The 23,147-nt window shown below is 26.9% G+C and overlaps 3 protein-coding genes across 9 annotated transcripts in view; 1 reads left to right on the forward strand and 2 right to left on the reverse strand.

Moving 5' to 3' along the window:
* Positions 1–18,578, forward strand: part of LOC127285154 (ATP-dependent helicase brm) — a 34,433-nt gene extending 15,855 nt beyond the window's left edge. For 5 of the 7 annotated variants that reach the window (XM_051310998.1, XM_051310996.1, XM_051310997.1 and 2 more), the window contains exons 3-24: positions 7,807–7,938; positions 8,015–8,156; positions 8,280–8,624; positions 8,847–9,002; positions 9,855–10,025; positions 10,378–10,560; positions 10,731–11,094; positions 11,346–11,419; positions 11,748–11,991; positions 12,233–12,371; positions 12,561–12,722; positions 12,812–13,153; positions 13,286–13,505; positions 13,645–13,847; positions 13,940–14,097; positions 14,230–14,650; positions 14,719–14,885; positions 15,015–15,203; positions 15,717–16,047; positions 16,128–16,988; positions 17,086–17,257; positions 17,383–18,578. In XM_051310998.1, the coding sequence (XP_051166955.1) occupies positions 7,807–7,938; positions 8,015–8,156; positions 8,280–8,624; positions 8,847–9,002; positions 9,855–10,025; positions 10,378–10,560; positions 10,731–11,094; positions 11,346–11,419; positions 11,748–11,991; positions 12,233–12,371; positions 12,561–12,722; positions 12,812–13,153; positions 13,286–13,505; positions 13,645–13,847; positions 13,940–14,097; positions 14,230–14,650; positions 14,719–14,885; positions 15,015–15,203; positions 15,717–16,047; positions 16,128–16,988; positions 17,086–17,257; positions 17,383–17,528 (5,322 nt within the window). In that variant the 3' untranslated portion in view covers positions 17,529–18,578. The remainder of the gene's footprint in view (positions 1–7,806; positions 7,939–8,014; positions 8,157–8,279; positions 8,625–8,846; positions 9,003–9,854; positions 10,026–10,377; positions 10,561–10,730; positions 11,095–11,345; positions 11,420–11,747; positions 11,992–12,232; positions 12,372–12,560; positions 12,723–12,811; positions 13,154–13,285; positions 13,506–13,644; positions 13,848–13,939; positions 14,098–14,229; positions 14,651–14,718; positions 14,886–15,014; positions 15,204–15,716; positions 16,048–16,127; positions 16,989–17,085; positions 17,258–17,382) is intronic. The other 2 variants (XM_051311000.1, XM_051310999.1) reach the window with 2 other exon arrangements.
* LOC127285161 (uncharacterized) lies at positions 1,416–3,628 on the reverse strand. Its single transcript, XM_051311014.1, has 6 exons — positions 3,465–3,628; positions 2,932–3,065; positions 2,540–2,796; positions 2,297–2,405; positions 2,015–2,166; positions 1,416–1,661 (listed from the first exon to the last, which is right to left on the reverse strand). The coding sequence occupies exons 1-6, from the start codon at positions 3,531–3,533 to the stop codon at positions 1,528–1,530; spliced, it is 855 nt and encodes a 284-aa protein (XP_051166971.1). The 5' UTR covers positions 3,534–3,628; the 3' UTR covers positions 1,416–1,527.
* Positions 3,997–6,366, reverse strand: LOC127285159 (inositol monophosphatase 1-like). The gene is made up of 5 exons (XM_051311013.1): positions 6,133–6,366; positions 5,675–5,808; positions 5,275–5,537; positions 4,695–4,952; positions 3,997–4,515 (listed from the first exon to the last, which is right to left on the reverse strand). The coding sequence occupies exons 1-5, from the start codon at positions 6,349–6,351 to the stop codon at positions 4,382–4,384; spliced, it is 1,008 nt and encodes a 335-aa protein (XP_051166970.1). The 5' UTR covers positions 6,352–6,366; the 3' UTR covers positions 3,997–4,381.
* Positions 18,579–23,147: the final 4,569 nt, after the last annotated feature.

A 23,147-nucleotide genomic window follows, 5' to 3' on the forward strand; every position in this document is an offset into this window, starting at 1 on the left:
AAAATTATTTTTATTGAATTTGACATTCCTTCATGATAAGAAAGCAATTTTTTTTATTTTCTAATTAAAATAAAAAAAAAATCGTCCCGCATAATTGATTTATTTAACAGAAAACAATTAGAAAAACACGTTTAGCAATTATCTATTAATCGTAATGATTATTTGGGTAATTAAAGATATGAAATATTTTTTCTCCTTTTTCTATACGATTTAAAACTAGTTTTTTTTTATTATTTTCTTATTTGAATAGGCAAAGAGAACATAAAATTTAATTACGTTGAAATAATTTTTAATTATAATTACAAAACAAAGGAACGATATTAAGATAATAATTTAAAAAAATTGAAGCTAAATAAATTACTGATATAAATATTAGGAAAAAATTAAAGCTCCAAAAGTTATTAATATTTATGTTTGATTTTTTTTTCAATTCTTATTCGTAATTATTTTTGTTAAACGTTTGTAAGAATATTGCTTATATAAATCAAAACTTGAATGGCTCTCACGTGTATAAAACATTCGTATCAGATTTGCTCTATATTTTGTATATCTTGCACCGTTAATATAATATAATTTTTAAATTGATAATATGGACACACCCCACAAATGTCGTATGTGTCATTTACATAATTGTTTTATAATTACAACATGCGTTATTTATGAAATGAACGTTTATAAAGTGATATTTATATTTATTTAAGTCAATTTTATTCAAAAAGAAAAAAAAATAGAGAGAAAGACACGTGACAATGATGAAGGAAAATTAATTAATATATTTTGTTGAAATTAACTTTTTTGCTTCATTGTAATTTAACGATATTAATATTTACTATTAATATTTAAGAATAAATTAGTTAAAAACAAAATTATTTTTTAAAAAAAGCAAGAAAATAATAATAACAATAAAAATAATAATCGTAAGAAATATCTAAAATGATTTTTCACTGAGAGTAATTCATGTTAATCTATTCAGTTCCGTGAGGCGTTAATTCAAAGTAATTTTACAATTTTTTTTTCCTCTGTATTTTTTTGTGGTGTTACTGTTCATTTTACACACCTCCATTCGGTTGACATTATACTTTGAACAATTTTGAAATAATTAATTTCACGTGAGAATAACTCATTTGAAACTGATGACAATAGTAACCTTGTTTGTAATTATTATTATATTGTTACGCGCCAGGAAACATAACTATAAAACAAAATTTTAAAAACAGTTCATAAAATATATATTTACTTATAATAATAATAAAATATAAAATTAATTAATAAAAAAATAAAATTGAGAAATAAATAAAAAAAATTTTAATTTAAATTAGGATGAAGTAAATAAAAATCAAAGAAAAATAATGCAAAATATGGGGTTTTAATTTTTTTTTTTTTTTTTTCTAAAATATAATTAATAATTCAACTAATTTAATTTTCTAATACATTATTGTATGGTGTTTTTTCTTTGATTACAAAATTAGTTACAATTTTGTTATAATTTGTAATTAATGTGGAAGATATTTATAGGGATTTTAATTTTTATGTTCTTTTGAGCCTTTTTCGTTGTGTTTGTAGATCAGTGTCAATTATTAATTTTATTGTTTTCTCGTGAAGTTGATAATTTGATGTAGCAAGTATTCCTTGTTGCGATTGCATTATATTGAAAGGTTGACCTATATAAAAAAAAATTTTTCCCCTTAAATTTTTTGAAATAATGAAATCTTTTGTGACTAGTTTGATTTTCAAGGATATATTCTAGAAGTGATTGTATCAGGTTTATGATATTCATATAGTCGTTGATTATATTAAAAATAGTTTAATATTTCAATTGTCGGAGAATATTCATTAGCAATTTATTTAGTAGATATTTTTTTTATTTATTAACATTATTCATAATTATTTAGTAATATTATTTTATATTTATAAAATTGATTAATTATTTAATTAATTCTTTAACAATTGAATATTTAACTAAAAATTTTCCCATTTGAATTAAAGTAAAATTGAGAAAAACATTTTTTTTTACCTTTTGCGTCAGTTAAAACACCTCCAGCTTCTTGTACAATTAATGTACCTGCTGCTACGTCCCAAGGTTTTAAAAGTTGCATTTGATAAATATCGATAATCCCTCTGGCAACATATGATAATGATAAAGCAGCAGATCCATTGGATCTGATTCTGTAATTTAAAAAATACAAAAATTTTTCTCTTAATTTATTAATTTAATGAATAAATTAATAAATTTATTAATTAATAAAATTAATTAAATAAAAACCCAATTAATTAGTTAGACTATTAATTAAATTACCCATGAGTTGTTGTTGCAAATGCTTTTAATCTCTCAACAAATAAATCTCTATTTTTTAATCCATCGTGAAACAAACCAGGATCAGTTGACACTAGGGATGTTTTTAATTCTGAAAATAATTATTTCTAGCAATAATAATATTATTGATGTTATTATTTGTTAATATAATTTTTTTCTTTATTATTATTATTTCTAAGATGAAATTTTTATTTATCCTATCGAAATTAAAATAATTAAATTTACCAGTTGAAGGAGAGGTTTTTATTTTAATTCCATTTAGAAATGAACCTTCGTTCTTTTTGGCAGTGTAGAGATCACCATTGACAGGATTATAAATTATTCCAATGACTAATTCTTTGCAAATTGTTAAGGCTAGAGAAATACAGGATTCAGGATATGAATGAATAAAATTAGTTGTACCATCTATTGGATCAATTATCCATGTTGGATCATCTGTTAATTCAGGAATTTGATCGTCCACTGATTCTTCACCAATAAATCTATTTAAAAAAAATATTTATTAACTATTATAATTGACTGATAAATTTTTATTATTAATTATTAATTAATAAATAAAATAATTATTAATTTACTTTCATTTTTCGTTGTTTTTTGTATTAATTAAAATTTCTTACTTGTGATTAGGAAATTTTTTTGACAATTCACCAATGAGTATGTTTTCTACTTTTTTATCATATTCAGTAATTAAGTCATTGATCCTTGTTTTTAATTGAAATGATTTTTCCACATTGAAGGCAATTTTTATTACCTTGAAAAAAAGCGTGTTAATTTCATGATAATATTATTATTGAAAGGTGATATACATGATAATTAGTAAATGATAATTTTATGCATATAATAACTGCAGCAATTGATAAATAATAATTTATATAGTTTATGTAATTCATATTAATTATTTTCTCATACGAATTTGATAAATTTGATTTATTACTTTTTTTTTAAAATAATAAAATAAATAAAAATAATTAATAGTCAATAAATAAATTATTATTATTTTTTTTAATGCAAAAAAAAAATGATTTATTTTCTAATTAGTGCTTTTTTGAATATTGACAATTTTAATTGCTATATTAAAGAATATTTTATGGCGCAAACAAGAAAAAAAAATGACTCATTTTTTTTTTTAATTATTTTATTTTTTATTTACCTCGCCAGCTTTCAATGTTAATTCCTTAGCGATTTCAAAATATTCTTTAATATCTTTGGCTTCTGACATTGTGTTCAAACTAAAATAAGTGTTAAAAGACACTGATGAATCTGAAAGAATATATTCTGTCCTGTTTTTGCTTATCACTGATATAAAAGATAAAATGTTGCGCGTAAGAGTTTTCATCATCAGACAATGTGACTGTAAAGGTTAAGCTTATTATATTTACACATGGCAAATATACTCATGTATGATTGTAGATATATTCTCTTGGTGGCAAACTTGGTTTATTTTTTTAATTTTCAATTGTTATTTTCTTAAATTAATTTTTTTTTTGAAATTAATATTCGATTTTTTTATTATATAATAAAGAACATCATTCCTAATATAATTAATAATAATTATAATAATAATAATAATGAATTTTAATTATTCATTATATTAGGAATAATGTTCTAATGGAATCATATCATTAAAAAATTTATAGGTGATTATTAAAAATTAAATTCTAGCAATTGAATCTAAAAAAATATTGATTAATTATATACTGGTGAAAGTAAAAATTTATTTACAAAATACAAGTGTACATTTAAATTTTTAATATAATACCGTAAAATTTAATTAAAATTATTTTCTATTACATTTTGTACTAATGTTGCAAACAAATACATATTAAAATCAGTCACAAATTGAAATTACCTCATAATAATTTATTACTTATTTTTTTTCGTTTTTGATTGTCATTTAAATTCGTTATAAAATTTAATTTATAATTAGATTAACGTTGACAGTTTCTTTTCGGAATTTGCAAAATTTTAATTTTTTAAATTTTCGTAATAAAATTATTAAATTGTAAGACTAGAATTTTTTTTTTGTAATTAATGCATCACTATGATGTGCATACTTTTGTACTAATATTATTTTTGTGCATTTGACAGTCGTTTTTGATATGTTTTAGAGTCGGCATTTTTAATTAATTCCACTAAGTCTTGAGCTAATTTATTATTACCAGCTGCCAATACTTTTGGTTTCATTAAATTAAAATCTCCACCTGTTTAAAAGAGAAAAAAGAGTTTTTTGTATTTTTTTGAAATTTTTTTTTATAATTACTTAAAAATTAATTAACTTAATTATAGGATAATATAAGTTATGTTTTTTAAAATTTTTTTTTCCAATTTGTATAAAAATTGAAATTTTTCGATTTTTAATAATTGTTGAAATTTTCTTTACCTGCAGTATCAATTACAACTCCGCCAGCTTCATTTATAATAAGTACACCAGCCGCGACATCCCAAGGCATTAAATTATCGGTATGATAGGCTTCTGCAGCTCCCATTGCAACATGACATAAAGTTAAAGCCGCCGATCCTAATGTTCGTATTCCATGTGCAATTGTAACAAAAGCTTCAAGTCTTCCAAGAATAATATCTCTGATATCTTCTATTGTTGCATATGAGGCTTCGATGCATATCAAAGATTGTGCAACTTCTACAATTTCATTACAAAAAAAAAAAGAAACAAATATTTATTTTTTCCATTCGGATTCAATTTAATATTTTTTTTGTGCTATTCAACTTTTAAACTCCAAAAAGAATTTTTTTTTTTACAAAATTATAGAAAATTGTTTACATTTATTTGAAAGGACAAATTTAAAATATATTTTTTTGGATCCTTACAATAAATTATTTTAAAATAAATGTGCAAAAAAAATTAATTATTATAATTTAATTAAATTAGGTATTAAATTTTTTATATTTCCTTAAATTGCTTCTGGATAAAAGAAAAAATAATATTTATTTGGAATTATAACCTTGGACTTTGGAACTTTTAATACGTTTGCCATTTAGGAATGCTCCTTGACCACGTCTTGCTGTGAACATTTGTTCCAAAACTGGATTATAAACAATTCCAATTTCAAGTTTTTTATTGACAGCTAATGCCACGGAAATACAAGTATGTGGAAATGAATGAACAAAGTTTGTTGTTCCATCAATTGGATCAATAATCCATGTTGGTGCATTTGTTAATTCTGGCAAATTATTTGTCAATGAAACCGTTTCTTCTCCGATAAATCTGAAATTATTTTAATATAAATTAGCTCAAAAAAAAAAATAAATAATTGAAAATTATAAATAGAATCAATTTTTCTAAATTCGATTTAGATTTCTAAATTAACTTCTAAATTGTTTAATTTTTTTTAATCTTCTTACTTGTGATGGGGAAATTCTTTTGTTAGTCCCGATATAAGAATATCCTCGACTTTTCTATCAAATTGTGTCACCAAATCCCAATCTCCTGCCTTTGTCTCAATACATTTTCCTCCTTGAATCGCTTCACGAATTATCTGTAATTCGATTTTTTTTTACATTTTTATCTTTTTGGGAATATTTAATTAAAAATATTGGAAATATTTATTATAGAAATATCCCAAGAATGTTTAAATGAAAATTATTTTTTCTTTGGAATATTATAGGATAATTATATCTAGATATTGGAGAAATATTTTCTTGTGGAATATTGTAAGGATATTTTAATGGAAAAATCATAGAAAATTAATTTGAAATTAAATTATTTAAATGAAATAATTAATTAAAAAAATTTTGTGCCTAAAAATCAGAATTGGTCATTTAAAGTGTATGAAAACAAAATGAAAAAGAATTTTTTTTACCTCTGCTGATTGAATGATTAATTCCATGACGATGTCATAACAATTATTTAATTCTTCCTGAGAGGTCATTGTCACTGTTATGAGTTGAAGACTCTTGAAAACTTGAACTTGATTGTAATCGCGTGCAGCCTTGATCGAGACCAAGAAAAGTCTTAGTAAAAAGTTGTCGATAAAATAGCTGCTCTTTGAATGAAGTACCGTACTTATGGTATAAATCATGTCCCCCCACTACAATTGACAGTTTATTATTATTTTTTTTTCTATCTTTTGTATTATTTTTCTCCATTGTTTATTTTTATTTATTCATTTTTTTTGTGAAAATTATTTTATTATTTGTTCCCTACGACAAATGGTTAAAATTACTTAAATTTATTCAAATTAATTAATTTATATAAAATTAATTTTTCTATGAAAATTTATTTATTTATTTTTTTTTGTTAGTTTTCAATGTTTTTGTTTGAAGATAAATTTTTTTTTTAAGTCGCTCTTAACAAAAAGAGAGAAATTTAAAAATTAAATATTTTTGTGAGTGTTAAAAAAAACACGTGGTTGTCGTGTGTCATTCAACAATAGAAATTAAACCATTCAGCTTTTATTCGTAGAAATATTTGCGACTTGCATGCCTCTCACACGCTTGTGAATATTGTGTGTCACGTTTCTAAGGCATGTTCTAAAGCAGCCCTTTATGACTGGACAGGAAGAATGTTTGTCACTTATCAGTAAACATAAATAATCTCATTTTTTTTCTACAATTTTTCATTTTCTTTTTCAATAAATATTACATCTTTTGTATTCACTTTATTAATTCGAGATAATTAATTTCAAAAGAAGATCCATTCTTAAACAAATATTATTATAATTTATTTATAATTTTTATTCGAATGAATAAAACTAAAAATAGGTTTTATGAAAAAAAAATAATTTTTGGCAAATCTATTTTTATTGTAAAGTTGATGAAAAATTGTGATATTTTTTTTGGGGGGAATTTTCATTGTTCAACTGTCAATTTTTCAATAATTCACTTTAAATATATTATTTATTTACAAAAGGCTATCACGCAATAATGTCGTGGCGCGATGGGCATTGATTTCAGTATTATATATTATGCATTGTTTACCATTAATTGTTCTATTCAATTACATTGCATGTTAATTTTTTTTTTAAAATAATTTAACATTTATCGAATTTCATAATATTTTGATAAAAATTCTCTTATGTTTGGAAAATAATTTATTTCAAATAATCAACAATTGTTAATGCAAATTTATTTAACATATTTGAATTATTATTAATATAGTAATTGATTTTTTAATTTACTTTTTTTTTTATTTGATTAGTTAGAAATTTTTAAAAAGAATTATTAATTGAGGATTTATAGATAACATTTTATTGATTAGTAAAGCTTTTCACTTTTTTAAACAACATTATTTGTTTTGATGTTATGCAATTTAAATCTTTTGTCAATATTAATATTAATGACAATTTCCTAGTTAGATTAAATTGAAACTATCTGAGGGAATTAGGTTTAATTGATAAAATATTATTTAACTTTTTTGAAAAGTTGTATTTTTAAAATAAATATATAATTTAATATCGTGAATAAAATATAAAAAATTTAATATTTAAATAAATTGCAAATTTGAGATTAAAGAGAGATAAATTTAATTTTTTCAGGGTCAAGGAGGACCTGGTCCTGGACCTGGACAACCAGGACCTGGAGGACCAATGGGCCCAGGAGGACAAATGGGTCCGGGATGTCCCATAAATTCACAAATGGGACCTGGAGGACCACAAAATACACAAATGGTAATGTAACAAAAAATTAGTATTGTGTCTTGTATTTTTTAATTTTTATTTATTATTAATTATTTTTTTAATTTAGGGTCAAGGAGGTCCAGGATCTCAACAAGGACCAATGGGTCCAAATCAAATGGGCCCTAATGGACCACAAGGTGGACATCATATGGTACCAGGCGGTCCTGGACAAAATCCACCTGGACAAATGGGACCTGGAGGTCCACCAGGTTAGTAAATTATTTCCATATAAAAAAGTTGTCATTATTTTTCATAATATAATTTATTAGATTTATTATTATGGTTTTTTTTTTAAATATAAATTTTTTATTAAAATATTTTCGTTTCTGTAGGTCATCAATATTCTGGAGGAATGGGGCCAGGCTCACAGCAAGGACCAATGGGTCCAGGACAAATGGGACACTCTGGACCGCAAGGAGTGCCTCATATGGTACAACAAGGTGGTCCAGGACAAATGGGATCTTCAAATCAAAGTGGTTCACCAGTTCAAATGGGACAGAGCGGTCCACCTGGACATCAATTTACAAATTTAGGACCAGGATCTCAACAAGGACCAATGCCACCGGGACAAATGGGGCCAAATGGTCCTCAAGGTGGACATCACATGGGTGGTCCCGGACAAATGGGCTCTGGAAATCAAGGAGGACCAGGACAAATGGGTCCTGGCGCTCCACCCGGTATGTTTATTAAATTATTTCATTTATTTATTTTTATTATTGTATTTTTCCAAAATTTATCATTCCGTAGCATTAAGTAAATAATTTTGTCTATTTTTATTATTATTTTAATAATAAATAATTATTTATAAAATATTATTTTTTTTCATATTAGATTAGATTTATTTTCTCCTTTGTGTACTTAGAAAGTTTTACAATTTTACAAAATATTTTATTTTTAAGGAGGAATGGGTCCAGGTTCACAGCAAGGACCCATGGCTCCTGGACAAATGGGACCTAATGGTCCGCAAGGTGGACATCACATGGGCGGTCCTGGTCAAATGGGCTCTGGAAATCAAGGAGGTCCTGGACAAATGGGACCCGGTGGTCCACCAGCAGGTACTGTTTTATTTTTAATTTTTTATTTGAAATTAAATTTTTTCACATTATATTTTTTTTCATCTATTAATGTTATTGTAGATTTTCTAATGACATTTCTGACAGAAAATTAAAAAAAAAAATTTCTTTAAGTTACTAATATTCTAAATATCTTTTTAATTACTTAAAATTATATTTTGTAATTGTTTAGTATTACTATTATTTTGTTTATTTATTTCTTTTTTAAATAGTTTTTTTCAAAATAAAATCTATTTTCATTGTCGACGACTTAAATTTACAATTACAATTTAAAATTCAATTTCATTGAAACTTCTATGTTGATGTAAAAGAAAAGGACATTGGAAATTAATACATAATAATGTCAATATAGCTTTGTCATTTGTTCTTGTAAGTTCAAAACTTAAATATTTATCGCTTTAGTCAGTCTTGTGACATTATTGTATCATTACAAAACAATTTCTCAAAGCAAGAAACTTAATTTTCGTATAGTAAATATAATTTTAAATAACAATTGTTTTTTTCATGTTCTACTTTTTATAAGGTGTTGGCTGTTTAACTATATTTTATAACGTTTTTTTAACGAGAAAAATGTCATTAATAATGACAGATGTAATTTGAACAAATATTTTCTATTATGGTTCGATTTAAAAAAAATACAATTTTTTAAATATAATTTTTTTTTTTGCAAAACAAATTTTAGATATAAAAAAAAATGGAAGAATTAAAACGTATCAAACGCAGAGACTTTTATGGACGATAATAAATGTTGTGTTGTCTATTTTTTTTTGTTTTTCTTTTTTAATGTAAAATTATCGTCTGTAAAGTTTGATATTTTTTAATTTTTCTTGTTAGGTTATCAATTTTCATCCTTAGGCGGAATGGGTTCAGGATCACAAGGTCCAATAGGTCCAGGTCAAATGGGACCTAATGCACCACAAGGCGGACATCATATGGGCGGTTCAGGACAAATGGGCTCCGGTAATCAAGGTGGTCCAGGACAAATGGGACCCGGTGCTCCACAAGGTTAGCTATTAATAATTATATTAATAATTAATATTTATCAAATTAAAATTAAATAATTATAAAATTAAATTTTTTTTCTAATATGGAAGTATTTTCGAGAAAAAATGTCAGGTTTCGAAACACCAAAACTTTTTTACTTTTTTGATACTTTTTTTTATGTAGGGTTACTTTTTTTTTAATAATTTTGACCAAAAGCTACTAAATGCTTTATTTTTTTTAAAATATGTAAAAAATTTGCCGGAATTGTGTAGTTTTTACATCTATTAATTGATAATTAATTAAGATAATTTTTTTTACAATAATTATGAGCTTTGTAATTTTATTTAAATGCATTATTTTTTTTTTTGATTAGGTCATCAAATGTCGTTCCCTGGTAGTATGGGACCAGCATCCCAACAAGGACCGATGGGTCCAAATCAAATGGGTCCCAATGGACCGCAAGGAATGCCACATATGGTTCAAAGTGGACCAGGACAAATGGGTTCTTCAAATCAAAGCGGACCACCGAGTCAAATGGGCCCTGGTGCACCACCTGGTTAGTAATAATTTATTTTAATTTTTCTAATTGTCTAAACAAATAGTATATTTTAAATAGAATATTTTTTTTAAATTTAGTTTTTAAATAGAATATTTTGTTTAGATTTAGTTTTTAAATAGTATAATTTTTTTAAAAAATAGTACAATAATTTAAATGATTTTGTTTAGGTGCACCAAATCCAATGCCACCGCAAATGGGTCCAGGAGGTGGTGGTCCAGTTGGTCAACAAGGTGCACCAGGTCAAATGGGACCAGGTGGTAGTGGACCAATTATTCCCGGTGGTCCCGGCGGTCAAATGAATCAAAATGCACCGGGACAAATGCCAGGTGCCCCACCACCTGGACCACCGCCAGGTCCTCCTGGTTCGGGACAGGAAAATTTAAATGCCCTACAAAAAGCAATTGACTCAATGGAAGAGAAAGGTCTTCAGGAAGATCCACGTTATTCCCAACTTATTGCACTAAGAGCACGTCAAGGAAATAATATGGGAGATAAACAAACATTTAGCTCACAACAATTGCAACAACTTCGGTATGAAATTTTTTATTTCCTCTTTTCTTTTGAAAAAAAAAAAATATTGCATATTTAAAATAAAAAAAATTGTTTTAAATTGAAAATTTACATGAAATCTAAATTTATGTTTTTTTAAATAGTTTAGATAAATTAACGAGTCATGTGAATAAAATTTGCATTTACTATTTTTTTGTGAATATAATTTTCACTGATAAGTGAGCTTCTAACAATTATATATACTTAGTTTACTGTATTTTTATATTTTACAGTATGCAGATAATGGCTTATCGATTATTAGCACGAAATCAACCTTTGTCACAGCAATTGGCACTCGCTCTTCAAGGTAAGTTTTTTCTTTTTTAGTTGAAAAAAAAAGATTTTTCTTTCATTTTTGGGTGACTACTCTATTTTTTGTTTATTGTGTTTGTTTTCATTTTATTTGTATTTTTTAGTGTTTATTATTTTGAAACGCATGATTTTTACTTGTAGAGTGTAGATAATTATTTTTCCCTTTTCTTTTTTAAATATGTATTTATTTTAAAAAATAGTAATGAGAAAGAAATGTAGAATGTAGAATATTTTTTTTTTTAGTGTTTGTATTGTAAACAGCAAAAAAGTAGAGTAGAATGATCCCGGAACAAATGTTGATTAGTCGAAATAAATTTAACCAGGTGGAGGTCCTCCTCCAGGTATCGTTCAAAGACCAATTGATCCATCACAAGGTCCGACTTCGGGTTCACAAGCACCTGGTGCAAATGCAATGGGTCCTGCAGGAGCGCCAAGACCTGGATCACAAACACCGCAACAACAGCAGCAACAACAACCACAACCTGGAGCTAAAACCAATAGAGTGACAAGTCTCGCGAAACCTGCAGGTCTTGATCCTCTTTTAATTCTCCAGGAACGCGAAAATAGGTAAATTGATTCTTTTTAATTTACTTTCAATTTAATAATATTTTATTCATTCATTTTTATTTCTCTTTAAAAAGAAATTATTTAAGTTTTTTTTTTGGCTAGTATTAATTTAATTTATATAAAATTTGAAACTATTTACGATTTTTATAAATTTTAATTTAATTATTGTTAATCGGAAGTTCGTTCGAAACCAAAAGGTATGAACTGTGAATAAATAACAATATAAAATTTGAATTTGCAGAGTCGCTGCTCGTATTGCACTTAGAATGGAGCAACTTAGCAATTTGCCAACTAATATGCCGGAAGATCTTCGTATTCAGGCGCAAATTGAATTGAGAATGTTGAGAGTTTTGAATTTCCAACGACAACTCAGATCTGAGGTAAGTAAAAATTCATTCATTCATTAAAAATATTAATAAAGTAAATTTTGCCTACAAATAGAAAAATTAAATATTTTTGAAGAGAAATATTTTTTAACCCCGGACAGAAATGTTTCAATAAATTATAATTTTGCAAAAAACAAATAATTTGATTAAGCGATTTTAAATATTAATTTTTTCCCCATTTAGATTATTGCCTGCACTCGTAAGGATACAACTTTGGAAACTGCAATTAATGTTAAAGGCTATAAACGAACCAAAAGGCAAGGTTTACGTGAAGCGCGTGCCACTGAGAAATTGGAGAAACAACAGAAACTTGAAGCAGAACGTAAACGCAGACAAAAACATCAGGTATGTATTTTTCTTTTTTATAATTGTTATCTATTTTGAATTATATATTTATTGATTGGAAATTATTATTTTCTTTTCTTTTTTTTTAGGAATTCCTCAGTTCGGTTCTGCAACATGGCAAAGATTTTAAGGAATTCCATCGTAATAATCTTGCAAAAATGTCACGTCTCAATAAAGCGGTGCTTAATTATCATGCGAATGCAGAACGAGAACAAAAGAAGGAACAAGAGAGAATTGAAAAGGAACGTATGCGTCGTCTTATGGCAGAGGACGAAGAGGGTTATCGTAAGCTTATCGATCAAAAGAAAGACAAACGTCTCGCATTTCTTCTTTCACAAACTGACGAATATATTTGCAATCTCACTGAAATGGTTAAACAACATAAAATGGAACAAAGAAGAAAGCAAGTTGAAGAACAAAAACGTAGAAAGGTAATTTTCAAAATTGTAAACTTTGTTTTTTGATTGTTAATTTTTATATAAATCTAATTCAATTTTTTGCAATTTATTTTTATTCTAATTTTTTTATTTACCTTTTTTACATTTGTTTTTGTTTATTATTAGAAGAGGAAGAGGGACGGTGAAGTTGGAGAAGATGGCACTGTGGAAGATGTGCGAGTTTCTGTTATTGAACTTTCTACTGGTCGCACTTTAACTGGCGATGATGCTCCCATGATGAGTCAACTTCAAGCCTTTATGGAATCACATCCCGGATGGGAAGTGATTGAAACTGAAAGTGATGAAGACAGCGAAGAAGAAGGCGAAGAGGAAGACGAGAAAAAACGTAAGTTTTCGTTTTGGAAAAAGTTTTCCGAAAAAATGTTTAGCCAATAAATAAATAAAGCAAAAAATATTTTTTTTTTTCGTTAAATTCATTAAAATTGTATAATTTAGAATAAGGTTAATAATTATTTTCTTTGCAGATAAAGAAAAGAGTGCAGAAGAAGATGAAGACATGGATGAACATAATAAGGTGAAGAAAACAGTAAATAAGGCAAAAGTTGAGGACGACGAATACAAAACGGAGGAACAAACTTATTACAGTATTGCCCACACTGTTCATGAAAGTGTTACTGAACAGGCTTCAATTTTAGTTAATGGCAAATTGAAAGAATACCAAGTTAAGGTATATATTTTATATTTTTTATAATTTGTAATTTATGATTTATAATTTTGTACAATTTTTGTTATATTAAATAATTTATAAACAATTTTCAGGGTTTGGAATGGTTGGTCTCTCTTTTCAATAATAATCTAAACGGCATTCTCGCTGACGAGATGGGTCTCGGTAAAACAATTCAAACAATTGGCCTTGTCACTTATCTGATGGAGAAGAAAAAAGTCAACGGACCATTTTTAATCATCGTTCCCTTATCGTAAGATAAATTTTCTATTTTTTTCTGCAAAATCTTGAATATTTTTTAACTAAAAAAATATTTGTAGGATTTTTTTTTACAAAATCTTGAATACTGTTTAACCAAAAAAAAATAAATAAAAAATGATTGTAGGACACTGTCAAATTGGGTTTTGGAATTTGAAAAATGGGCACCTAGCGTTGTTGTTGTATCGTATAAAGGATCGCCAGCTGGTAGACGTGCAATTCAATCACAAATGAGAGCAACTAAATTCAATGTTCTCCTAACAACTTATGAATATGTTATTAAAGATAAAAGTGTTTTGGCAAAACTTCAATGGAAATACATGATTATTGACGAAGGTCATAGAATGAAGAATCATCATTGTAAATTGACGCAAGTACTTAATACACATTATCTTGCGCCACATCGTCTTCTTCTCACTGGTACACCATTGCAAAATAAATTACCCGAACTTTGGGCGTTACTCAATTTTCTATTGCCATCAATCTTTAAATCTTGCAGTACTTTTGAGCAATGGTTTAATGCTCCATTTGCAACGACTGGTGAAAAAGTGAGTCTGTTTATTCTAATAAATAATATTTATTTACTATTTGAAATTAATAATAAATTTTGTATTAGGTTGAATTGAACGAGGAAGAAACTATTTTAATTATTCGTCGTTTGCACAAAGTATTGCGACCTTTCCTCTTGAGACGTTTGAAGAAAGAAGTAGAATCACAACTTCCTGATAAGGTTGAATATATAGTTAAATGTGACATGTCTGGATTACAGAAAGTGCTTTATAAGTAAGTATCTTTTATATATTTTAGAATTTTTTTTTTTTTTTTTAATTAATAGTCAATATTTAGAAAATTTGTATTCAAAAAAACTTTGTTTTTCAATACTATTGAAAATGATAAATTTTTATTAATTAGGCACATGCAGAGTAAAGGAGTTCTGTTGACCGACGGTTCAGAGAAAGGAAAACAGGGTAAAGGTGGTGCAAAGGCTTTGATGAATACAATTGTTCAATTGAGAAAACTTTGCAATCATCCATTTATGTTCCAAGCAATCGAAGAAAAATATTGCGAACACGTTGGTACACAAGGTGGAATTGTTGCCGGGTAAGTAATTTTTATTTGATAACTTTTTTTCTATTTAGAAAAGAATTTTTTATAAAATTCAGTGTGTCCAACGGGACTTGAAATCCTTGAAATGTCCTAGAATTATTTTGAACCTTGAAATTTTATAACAAAATCTTGAATTATTAAAATTTATTTATTTACTTTGAAACTAATTAGAAATTTTTCCTTCAAATTCTCCTTTTATTATAGGAATTGTTATTAGTTATTTATCATTTGATTTTTTAATTCTTAAAATGTTAAATGCAAACTAATTTGTTTAATCAAATTTAAAAATATATACAATTTTTAATAATAATAATTTTTTTATTAGTAATAATTAAAGTAATCAGGTATTTTTTTCTCGTGAAAAACGATTATTAGATTCAACAAATTTTTTTTTCATAAAAAAAGGACCTTGAATTTTTTTTCTTTAAATTAATGGACGCACTGTAAAATAAAAATTCAATTTTTATAAATAAGAAAGAAAATCAAAAATATTTATCAAATTTTTAGACCCGATTTGTTTCGAGCGTCGGGAAAATTCGAATTATTGGATCGAATTTTACCAAAATTAAAAGCCACAAACCATAGAGTATTATTGTTTTGTCAAATGACACAATTAATGACAATTATGGAGGACTATTTAACGTGGCGAGGTTTTAAATATCTAAGATTGGACGGTACAACAAAAGCCGAAGATAGAGGTGATTTATTGAAAAAATTCAACGATCCAGGATCGGATTATTTCCTCTTTTTACTGTCAACAAGAGCCGGTGGTCTAGGTTTAAATTTACAAGCCGCTGACACTGTCGTTATTTTCGACTCCGATTGGAATCCTCATCAGGTGAGATTTTTTTTTTTATTTATTCTCTCAAATAATTTTTGAAAAAAAGAAACTAAAATAGAGAAAATTTTTTATTTCAGGATCTACAAGCTCAAGACAGAGCGCATAGAATTGGTCAAAAAAATGAAGTGCGCGTTCTACGTTTAATGACAGTGAATTCAGTTGAGGAGAGAATTTTAGCTGCAGCGCGTTATAAATTAAATATGGATGAGAAAGTCATTCAAGCGGGAATGTTTGATCAAAAATCAACAGGTTCAGAGAGACAGCAATTTTTACAAAGTATTTTACATCAAGACGATGCCGATGATGAAGAGGAAAATGAAGTGCCCGATGATGAGACTGTGAATCAAATGATAGCAAGAAGTGAAGGTGAATTTGAATCATTTCAAAAGTTTGATCTTGAACGAAGACGTGAGGAGGCAAAATTGGGATCACAACGAAAGCCACGTTTACTTGAGGAATCGGAATTGCCCGATTGGCTTGTGAAAGATGATGATGAAGTGGAAAGATGGGCCTATGAGGAAGATGAGGATAGATTTTTGGGACGTGGCTCACGGCAACGTAAGGAAGTTGATTATACATTTAGTCTCACTGATAAGGAATGGATGAAGGCAATTGATGAGGAAGGTGTTGAATATGATGATGAGGAGGAGGATGATAAAAAGAAGAAGAAAACGAGAAAAAGGAGAAAAAAGGGCGAGGAGGACGATGAGCCAATGCCAAAGAAACGAAGAGGCGTTTCTTCGATTCATCCAAAATTAAAGCGTACAATGAAGAAAATTATTGCCGAAGTTGTTGATTATACGCACGGCGCTGATGGACGATTACTTAGTGAACCATTTATGAAATTACCATCGCGACGAGAGTTGCCTGATTATTATGATATTATTAAAAAACCACTTACTATTAATAAACTACTTACGAAAATTGAGGAAGGAAAGGTGAGTTTACTCTATTTTGAAAAAAGAAATTCGGAAATAATTTTAATGTTCGTTTGGAAGAATTTCTTAATTTTTTTTTTTCCTTTTTTTTATTTAGTATTTTGATCTGGATGAATTGGAAAAGGACTTTATGCAGTTGTGCAGAAATGCGCAAATTTATAACGAGGAAGCGTCGCTGATTCATGAAGATTCAATCACCTTACAGACTGTCTTTACGGACGCACGACGAAAATTAGAAATTGAAATGACTATTTCCGAGGACGATAAAGGTAATAAAATAAAAAAATTTGTACAAAATTTCTATTAAAAAATACTTAAATTTTAGTATAATTTTGAAATTTACAAAAAAAAAAAGCAACGAAATTATTGGCAATAAAATGAAATTAATTTACAGACCCCGATGATGGTTCGGATGGTGATTCCAGTGTAAAAATGAAAATCAAGTTGAAACAGAAGAAAACGGAAGGACGCGTGGGAAGGAGAAAGAAATCGACTAAAAAATACATCTCGGATGATGACGATGATGGTGATGATAATTAAAGAGGGAGAGAAGAATTTTTTTTCATTGTTTTTTTTGAGTCCAAAGCAGCTTCTTCGCGGTAAGAATTTTGTGATTTTTTTTTTTTTTAATTAAACAACTTGACATTTAAAAATGCCGATTATTTTTTTCTTTAAAAAAAAAAAATTCTTAAAATAATGAATTACAAAAATTGAATATTTAGCAAACTTTTTTTTTCATCTTACATTCGTTTGATTACAAATGTATAATCACATTTGTCTAGAAATTCCTGATTTAAAAAAAATTCAATTAGCTAAATATTAATTTAATTTTTATCTTTCTTCTTTTTTTTAAATAGAGGAAAGATTTTTTTGTTGTTTGTTTTTGAATTCTAATTCTTTTTCAAACAATAAGTTATTTTTTATAGTAATTTTTGATTAGTTTTTTTGAAAAAGAAAATATTCTCAATTCTTAAATATAATTTATTTATAAACGGCACGACGGAGAAACTCCAAAAATTCATTGTAAGGAGTTTTTTTTAAAAAAAAAAATACAATTAGAATTATGTATTTAATTTTTGGGCCAATTAATTTTTGTTCATATAGAGATAAAATAATTAATCTCTAAATTGTCAAATTTGAACATTAATTTTTTTTACGAATGAATTGAATGATTTTTGATGAATTATAAATATGGGCAATACATTACAGAATCATCGAATCACTGGTTTATAACAAGTGAATGATTGAGTCTTTCATTTAATGAATGAAAGAAAAAAAATAAAAAAACAAGTTTGAATTGTAATTTTTACTACGCTTCTATCTGCGTTTAATTATATATATATTTCTTTTTTTTTTTGAAATTATGCTCATTTTTTTTTATAATGGGCATTTAATTTCAGATATAAAATTAATTTCAAATTATTAGAAAGATTAAATGTTTTTATAATTTAATCTCTGATCGACGTAAAAGAGGATATATATATAACATTGTAGTTTTTTCTGATACTACGAATATTTTTCGTTGTAGCGTATTATTATATAATCTTCGTAATTATGTTTAAGGGAATAAAAAGAAAAAAGTGGTCGGAAGTGATGGATTTTTTGCTTTTATGATCCATTTTCTTTTCCTGAGATAGAAACAAAAAAAAAAAATCTATCAATATCCTAAAAGTTTGGAAAAATATTTTATTTTTTGATTAAAACGATTTTTTTTAAGTGGATTTGGTGAAATTAAAGTGTTCCTACTTTAACGGGGCAAATATTTACATAATGGAAAATAAGCTAAAATTCAGCTTCATTGTAACTATAATATGATGATCCTTTCTTCTGACCACAGGACCAGGGGTAGCAAAAGAGAGAAAAAGAAAAACGACAGAGAGTTAAAAAAAAAAGCTGTGTTAGTCGACTCCATAAATTTCATTCCGTCGCGTTAATTTCCTGTGCGCGTATTCCGAAATTCCTGTGTCGTTTCTGCGTCAGCTTGCTCTGCGGAATCACGCATGAGTTGTGCACCGAGAGCTTATCCGTACTCTCTCGTAGTTCGCCCGAAAAGATTATTCGAGCTGAAAACACCCACGTTAATTTAGAGAGAGAGAGAAAAAAAAAAGTTTTCTCTCACCTGCAAAATATCTCGTGATTTTTCGTATTATACATGTATATATATAATTCTCGCTGACTTGCCACCAATTTTCAAATGTTTTTTTTTTTTTGCATTCATTATTTGCACTCGAGTATATTTTTTATCTCATTTTAGAAATAAAAATGGTTCGTTTATTTCGAAATAATATATATTTTTCTTCCTCTTGTTTCTCTTTAAAAATATTTTTCAATTTCTCTTCATATTCGTTCTGTTAGTTTACATTCTTTTTATATACTTATTACTTTTTTTTGAGACAGGAATTTTTATTTAGCTGAAAAAATATATTTTTTTGCAAAATATTCTCTCTCCCTTTTCTTTTGCCGTGATTTCTTTTTTTTTTGGCGAAAAGATAAACTTTCTCAAAGCTCGCTGGGGGATCGTTTCTGAGTGTCTCGAAAAGTAAATCGGGCTTGTAGATATGTGTCCTCTCATGCCAGACCTTTAACTGAATCTCGACTATTTGCAGGCGGGTACACCCACTGAGAATCAATTACCAGCATCCATGGAACGCGAGTAACAACGTCCCGTATTCCTAAAGTGTAAATAATCCCCCTTATGATCTCGAATTCTGTTTCAATTGTCGGAATATAGTTATATATATATAAAGAGAAAAGCAAGGATTTTTCTCTATAAACATCTAAAGTTAACTTAGCGAAACAAAAAAAAAGTATTCTCGTCTTGAAATTTGTTTTTCCTTTCGGTAAATTTATTTTTTATCTAAAATAAAAATTTCCTCAAAAAAAAAAAAAAAAAACTCAGTTCTAATATTCAGTGGATCGAATTTTATTGAATTATATTAAAATAGCAAAGAATTTTTAAATAATTGAATTTTTCATTTAATTTGGAATTTTCATTTTACAGATTTTAATAGAATTTTGAATAAAAATTTGATTTTTAATCAAATAATAATTCTGTGATTATAAAATTTCAAATTGAGTGAATAATTTCAATCTTAATGAAATTCAATTCAGTGGAAAGTTGAACTAATGAGTTTTTGGATATACATATAATCCTGGGATTCGTTGTTAATTATATTTTAACTTTAATTTTGTTTCTTGCAATAACTGTATTTGCCTATAAAGCAGATGATAAAGTTTCTTGTGCTTCTGGATTTTGTGGTCACGTCTCTAAAGGATATTGTAGTTAAATATTCTTGCGCACCTGGAGTCATGTTTAATTTTTTTTTCCACAATTCTGAATTAAATGTTACGGATTAAATCTAGAAATTCACTATATATAAAAAAAAACTTTTAATATAGAAACATATTTTTCCAAATTTTTATCTATTAATCTCAATTTATTTTCAGAAATTACGCACGTGGGGATATTTTTTTTTTTTCAAAAATTATACTGTAAATAAATTATTTGATTCAAGTAATTTTTATTTGAATCAAAAAAATTTCTTGAACGAATTACTTTGAATTTAAATTAAATAGCGTTTTGTCTAATAATTATTATACAAATAAATTTTTGTTTGACAATAATCGGATTATTTGAATTAAATAATTTGTTTACAGTGTATAAGTATTTAAAAATCATTTATTATTATTCAATTTTATTTTTTTCCTGTACTTTCAGATTCGTATTTTGAAATAAGAAATAAGTAAATTATTTTAATGATTTTAAACCTTGAACCTGGTTACAGATCGATCTCTTCGATTCGGAACGAAGATATGAAGTTCAAATACAAAACGAAGAAAACTACTTAGTGATGAAAAATTTCCCCGGATTAGTTGAAAAAGTGTTTTCTTTTTTTTTTTTTGAAAAACCCAAAGAAATTCGAAATTCGAATTTTGAAATATTGAAAGAGACGAAAGTTGTTTCGGACTTATTTGAAACTAGACGGATTTTGATATTTAAATTCTTTATTCACGTAAGTATGAAAAAAAAATCGATTATAATTTTAATTTAGAGAAAATAAAATCGAAAATTAATGTTCTCGTTTAGGATTGACATCATTTCCCAGTGGAGAAGAAAATAATTTCCATCAATGAATAAGACGAAGTGGTGACAAAATAGAATCAAAATGTGAATTTCAAAATTAAAAGGTCAGTAAAAGAATTAAAAAAAAAAAAATTAATTTCGAAAATCTTGGAAGCAGAAAAAGAAAATTAATATGAAAAAATTTAGGAATTTTGAAAATTCAATTTGGAAAAAATTTTAAACATAGAAGAAGGTTTGGGAAATTTAATTTTGAAAATACACGGCGTGTCCTTTTTTTTTTTTTTGTCTTCATCACGTAAATGTTTCACGAGGCACGTCACGTTGACATACAAGTGTTTTACTGTCTGGCCATTTGAATAAAAGAGGGTCATAGGTGCCAGAAGGGTTCACACGAAACGCGCGGGCTTTTATAGCAGCTCTCTTCTGATCCGCAAGCTCTATATACGCCCGCCACGGGCCACGAAATCTCCACCGGACTGGATAGTTTCCCTTTCCCTATAATATTATACGTATGTCCTGAGTCTAGTCACTCACGTGCACTGGCTCTTGCGCCTGCTGATGGCAATTTCGGTCCTGTTTTGAATTTAGATGGAATTTAGTCCAAGCTGTTACAGAATCCCCTTGATCGTGGACCACGTAGATATATATATATATATATATATATATATATATATATACTCACACTCTAAAAAGACACAATCGTACGCGATACACTTGCATATTACGTTTGCATATAATATTACACTCTCTCACGATACCAACACAAATATTATAAGTTCAATTTAAAAAAAATCATTTTTATTTTCAAAAGAAAATTCGAAATACTTTTTTGCTTTTTTCGAATTTTTTACAAAATTTAATTTCAAAATTCTCTATTAAATTAAAATCCAGTTAAATAGAAATTGTCTTGGATTAAAATTCGACTAAATAAATATTCGGTTGAATAAAATTTTTATTATATTGGTAAAATTCGATTAAATGGAAATTTAGTTAAATTAAAATTCTGCTAAATAAATATTCGGCTGAATAAAATTTGTGGTAAATTAAAATTTGGTTAAATGAAAATGCAGTTAAATTAAAATTCTAGTAAACAAATATTCGGTTAAATTGAAATTCTGCTAAGTAAATATTTGGTTAAATAAAATTTATATTAAATTAAAATTGAATTAATGGAAATTAAGTAAAATATAAATTCTGTTAATAATTAAAATGCAGTTAAATCTAAATTCTTCTAAATAAATATTCAGTTCAATAAAATTTATATTAAATTAAAATTTGGTTAAATAAAAATGCAGTTATAACCCGTGTGGAAAAGTGATGTGGGCCCCCAGCGGGGGCCCTTATGGATCGCCCTCATGCCATGAGGGCCGCATATGGATGATCCATAGGGGCCCCTCATGGAAACGACATGCTCATCGATGAGGGCGCCCGCATGGGCGATCCATGAGGGTGCCCCTACGGGCGCCCTTATGGGCCCTCACGTTTGCCCTCATCTTGCCCTCAAGTTTGCCATAATGTTTTTTAATCAATAATATTAATAATAAAAGTTAATTAATAATAAATAAGCTTAAGTTATGAATAAATAACATATTTATTTAATAATTATTCAATTTTAAATTAAATTCTTACTCAAATTCAATTTATTAATTAACGTTCTAATTAATTAACTGTCGGATATAATTAAAAGTAATAATAAATTAATTAATTAAAAAATTAAAAAATATTTAATTTATGCATACTATTAACGGATATTTTCATTTTTCAATTAATTCATACATAGAATTAATGATTAAACGCAAACCTGAGAAATAAATAAATCTAACGCATGGGGGGAATCGAACCTACGACCTACGGACTATGAGTCTAACGCTTTACCAACTACGCTACGTACGCTACTTCAAAACGAATGCTAACTTCTTGATGCTATTTAAACTTCAAAAATACCTAACAAAGAAAAGTGCTTAACATCATTTAGTTAAAGTTAAGATATTAAATTATATTTTCCAATCAAATGCAATTTATAAAATATAATTAATTATATGCTTTATGATTATTATCATGAATCATCTCAGGCG

Source organism: Leptopilina boulardi, unplaced genomic scaffold, assembly GCF_019393585.1.
Source record: "Leptopilina boulardi isolate dan_hultmark-lab unplaced genomic scaffold, ZJU_Lbou_2.1 LbouV2_330, whole genome shotgun sequence".
NCBI lineage: Eukaryota > Metazoa > Arthropoda > Insecta > Hymenoptera > Figitidae > Leptopilina > Leptopilina boulardi.

What these genes read in the sequence shown, in the direction of transcription:
- LOC127285159 (XM_051311013.1), bottom strand. Translation starts at nt 6,351, where the DNA reads ATGATTTATACCATAAGTACGGTACTTCATTCAAAGAGCAGCTATTTT. An exon ending in TAATCATTCAATCAGCAGAG is followed by an intron (nt 5,809 to 6,132) that starts GTAAAAAAAATT and finishes ATCGAATTACAG; the next exon opens with ATAATTCGTGAAGCGATTCA. An exon ending in TAAAAGTTCCAAAGTCCAAG is followed by an intron (nt 4,953 to 5,274) that starts GTTATAATTCCA and finishes ATGAAATTGTAG; the next exon opens with AAGTTGCACAATCTTTGATA.
- LOC127285161 (XM_051311014.1), bottom strand. Translation starts at nt 3,533, where the DNA reads ATGTCAGAAGCCAAAGATATTAAAGAATATTTTGAAATCGCTAAGGAA. An exon ending in TAACATTGAAAGCTGGCGAG is followed by an intron (nt 3,066 to 3,464) that starts GTAAATAAAAAA and finishes CTTTTTTTCAAG; the next exon opens with GTAATAAAAATTGCCTTCAA. An exon ending in AAAAACCTCTCCTTCAACTG is followed by an intron (nt 2,406 to 2,539) that starts GTAAATTTAATT and finishes AATTATTTTCAG; the next exon opens with AATTAAAAACATCCCTAGTG.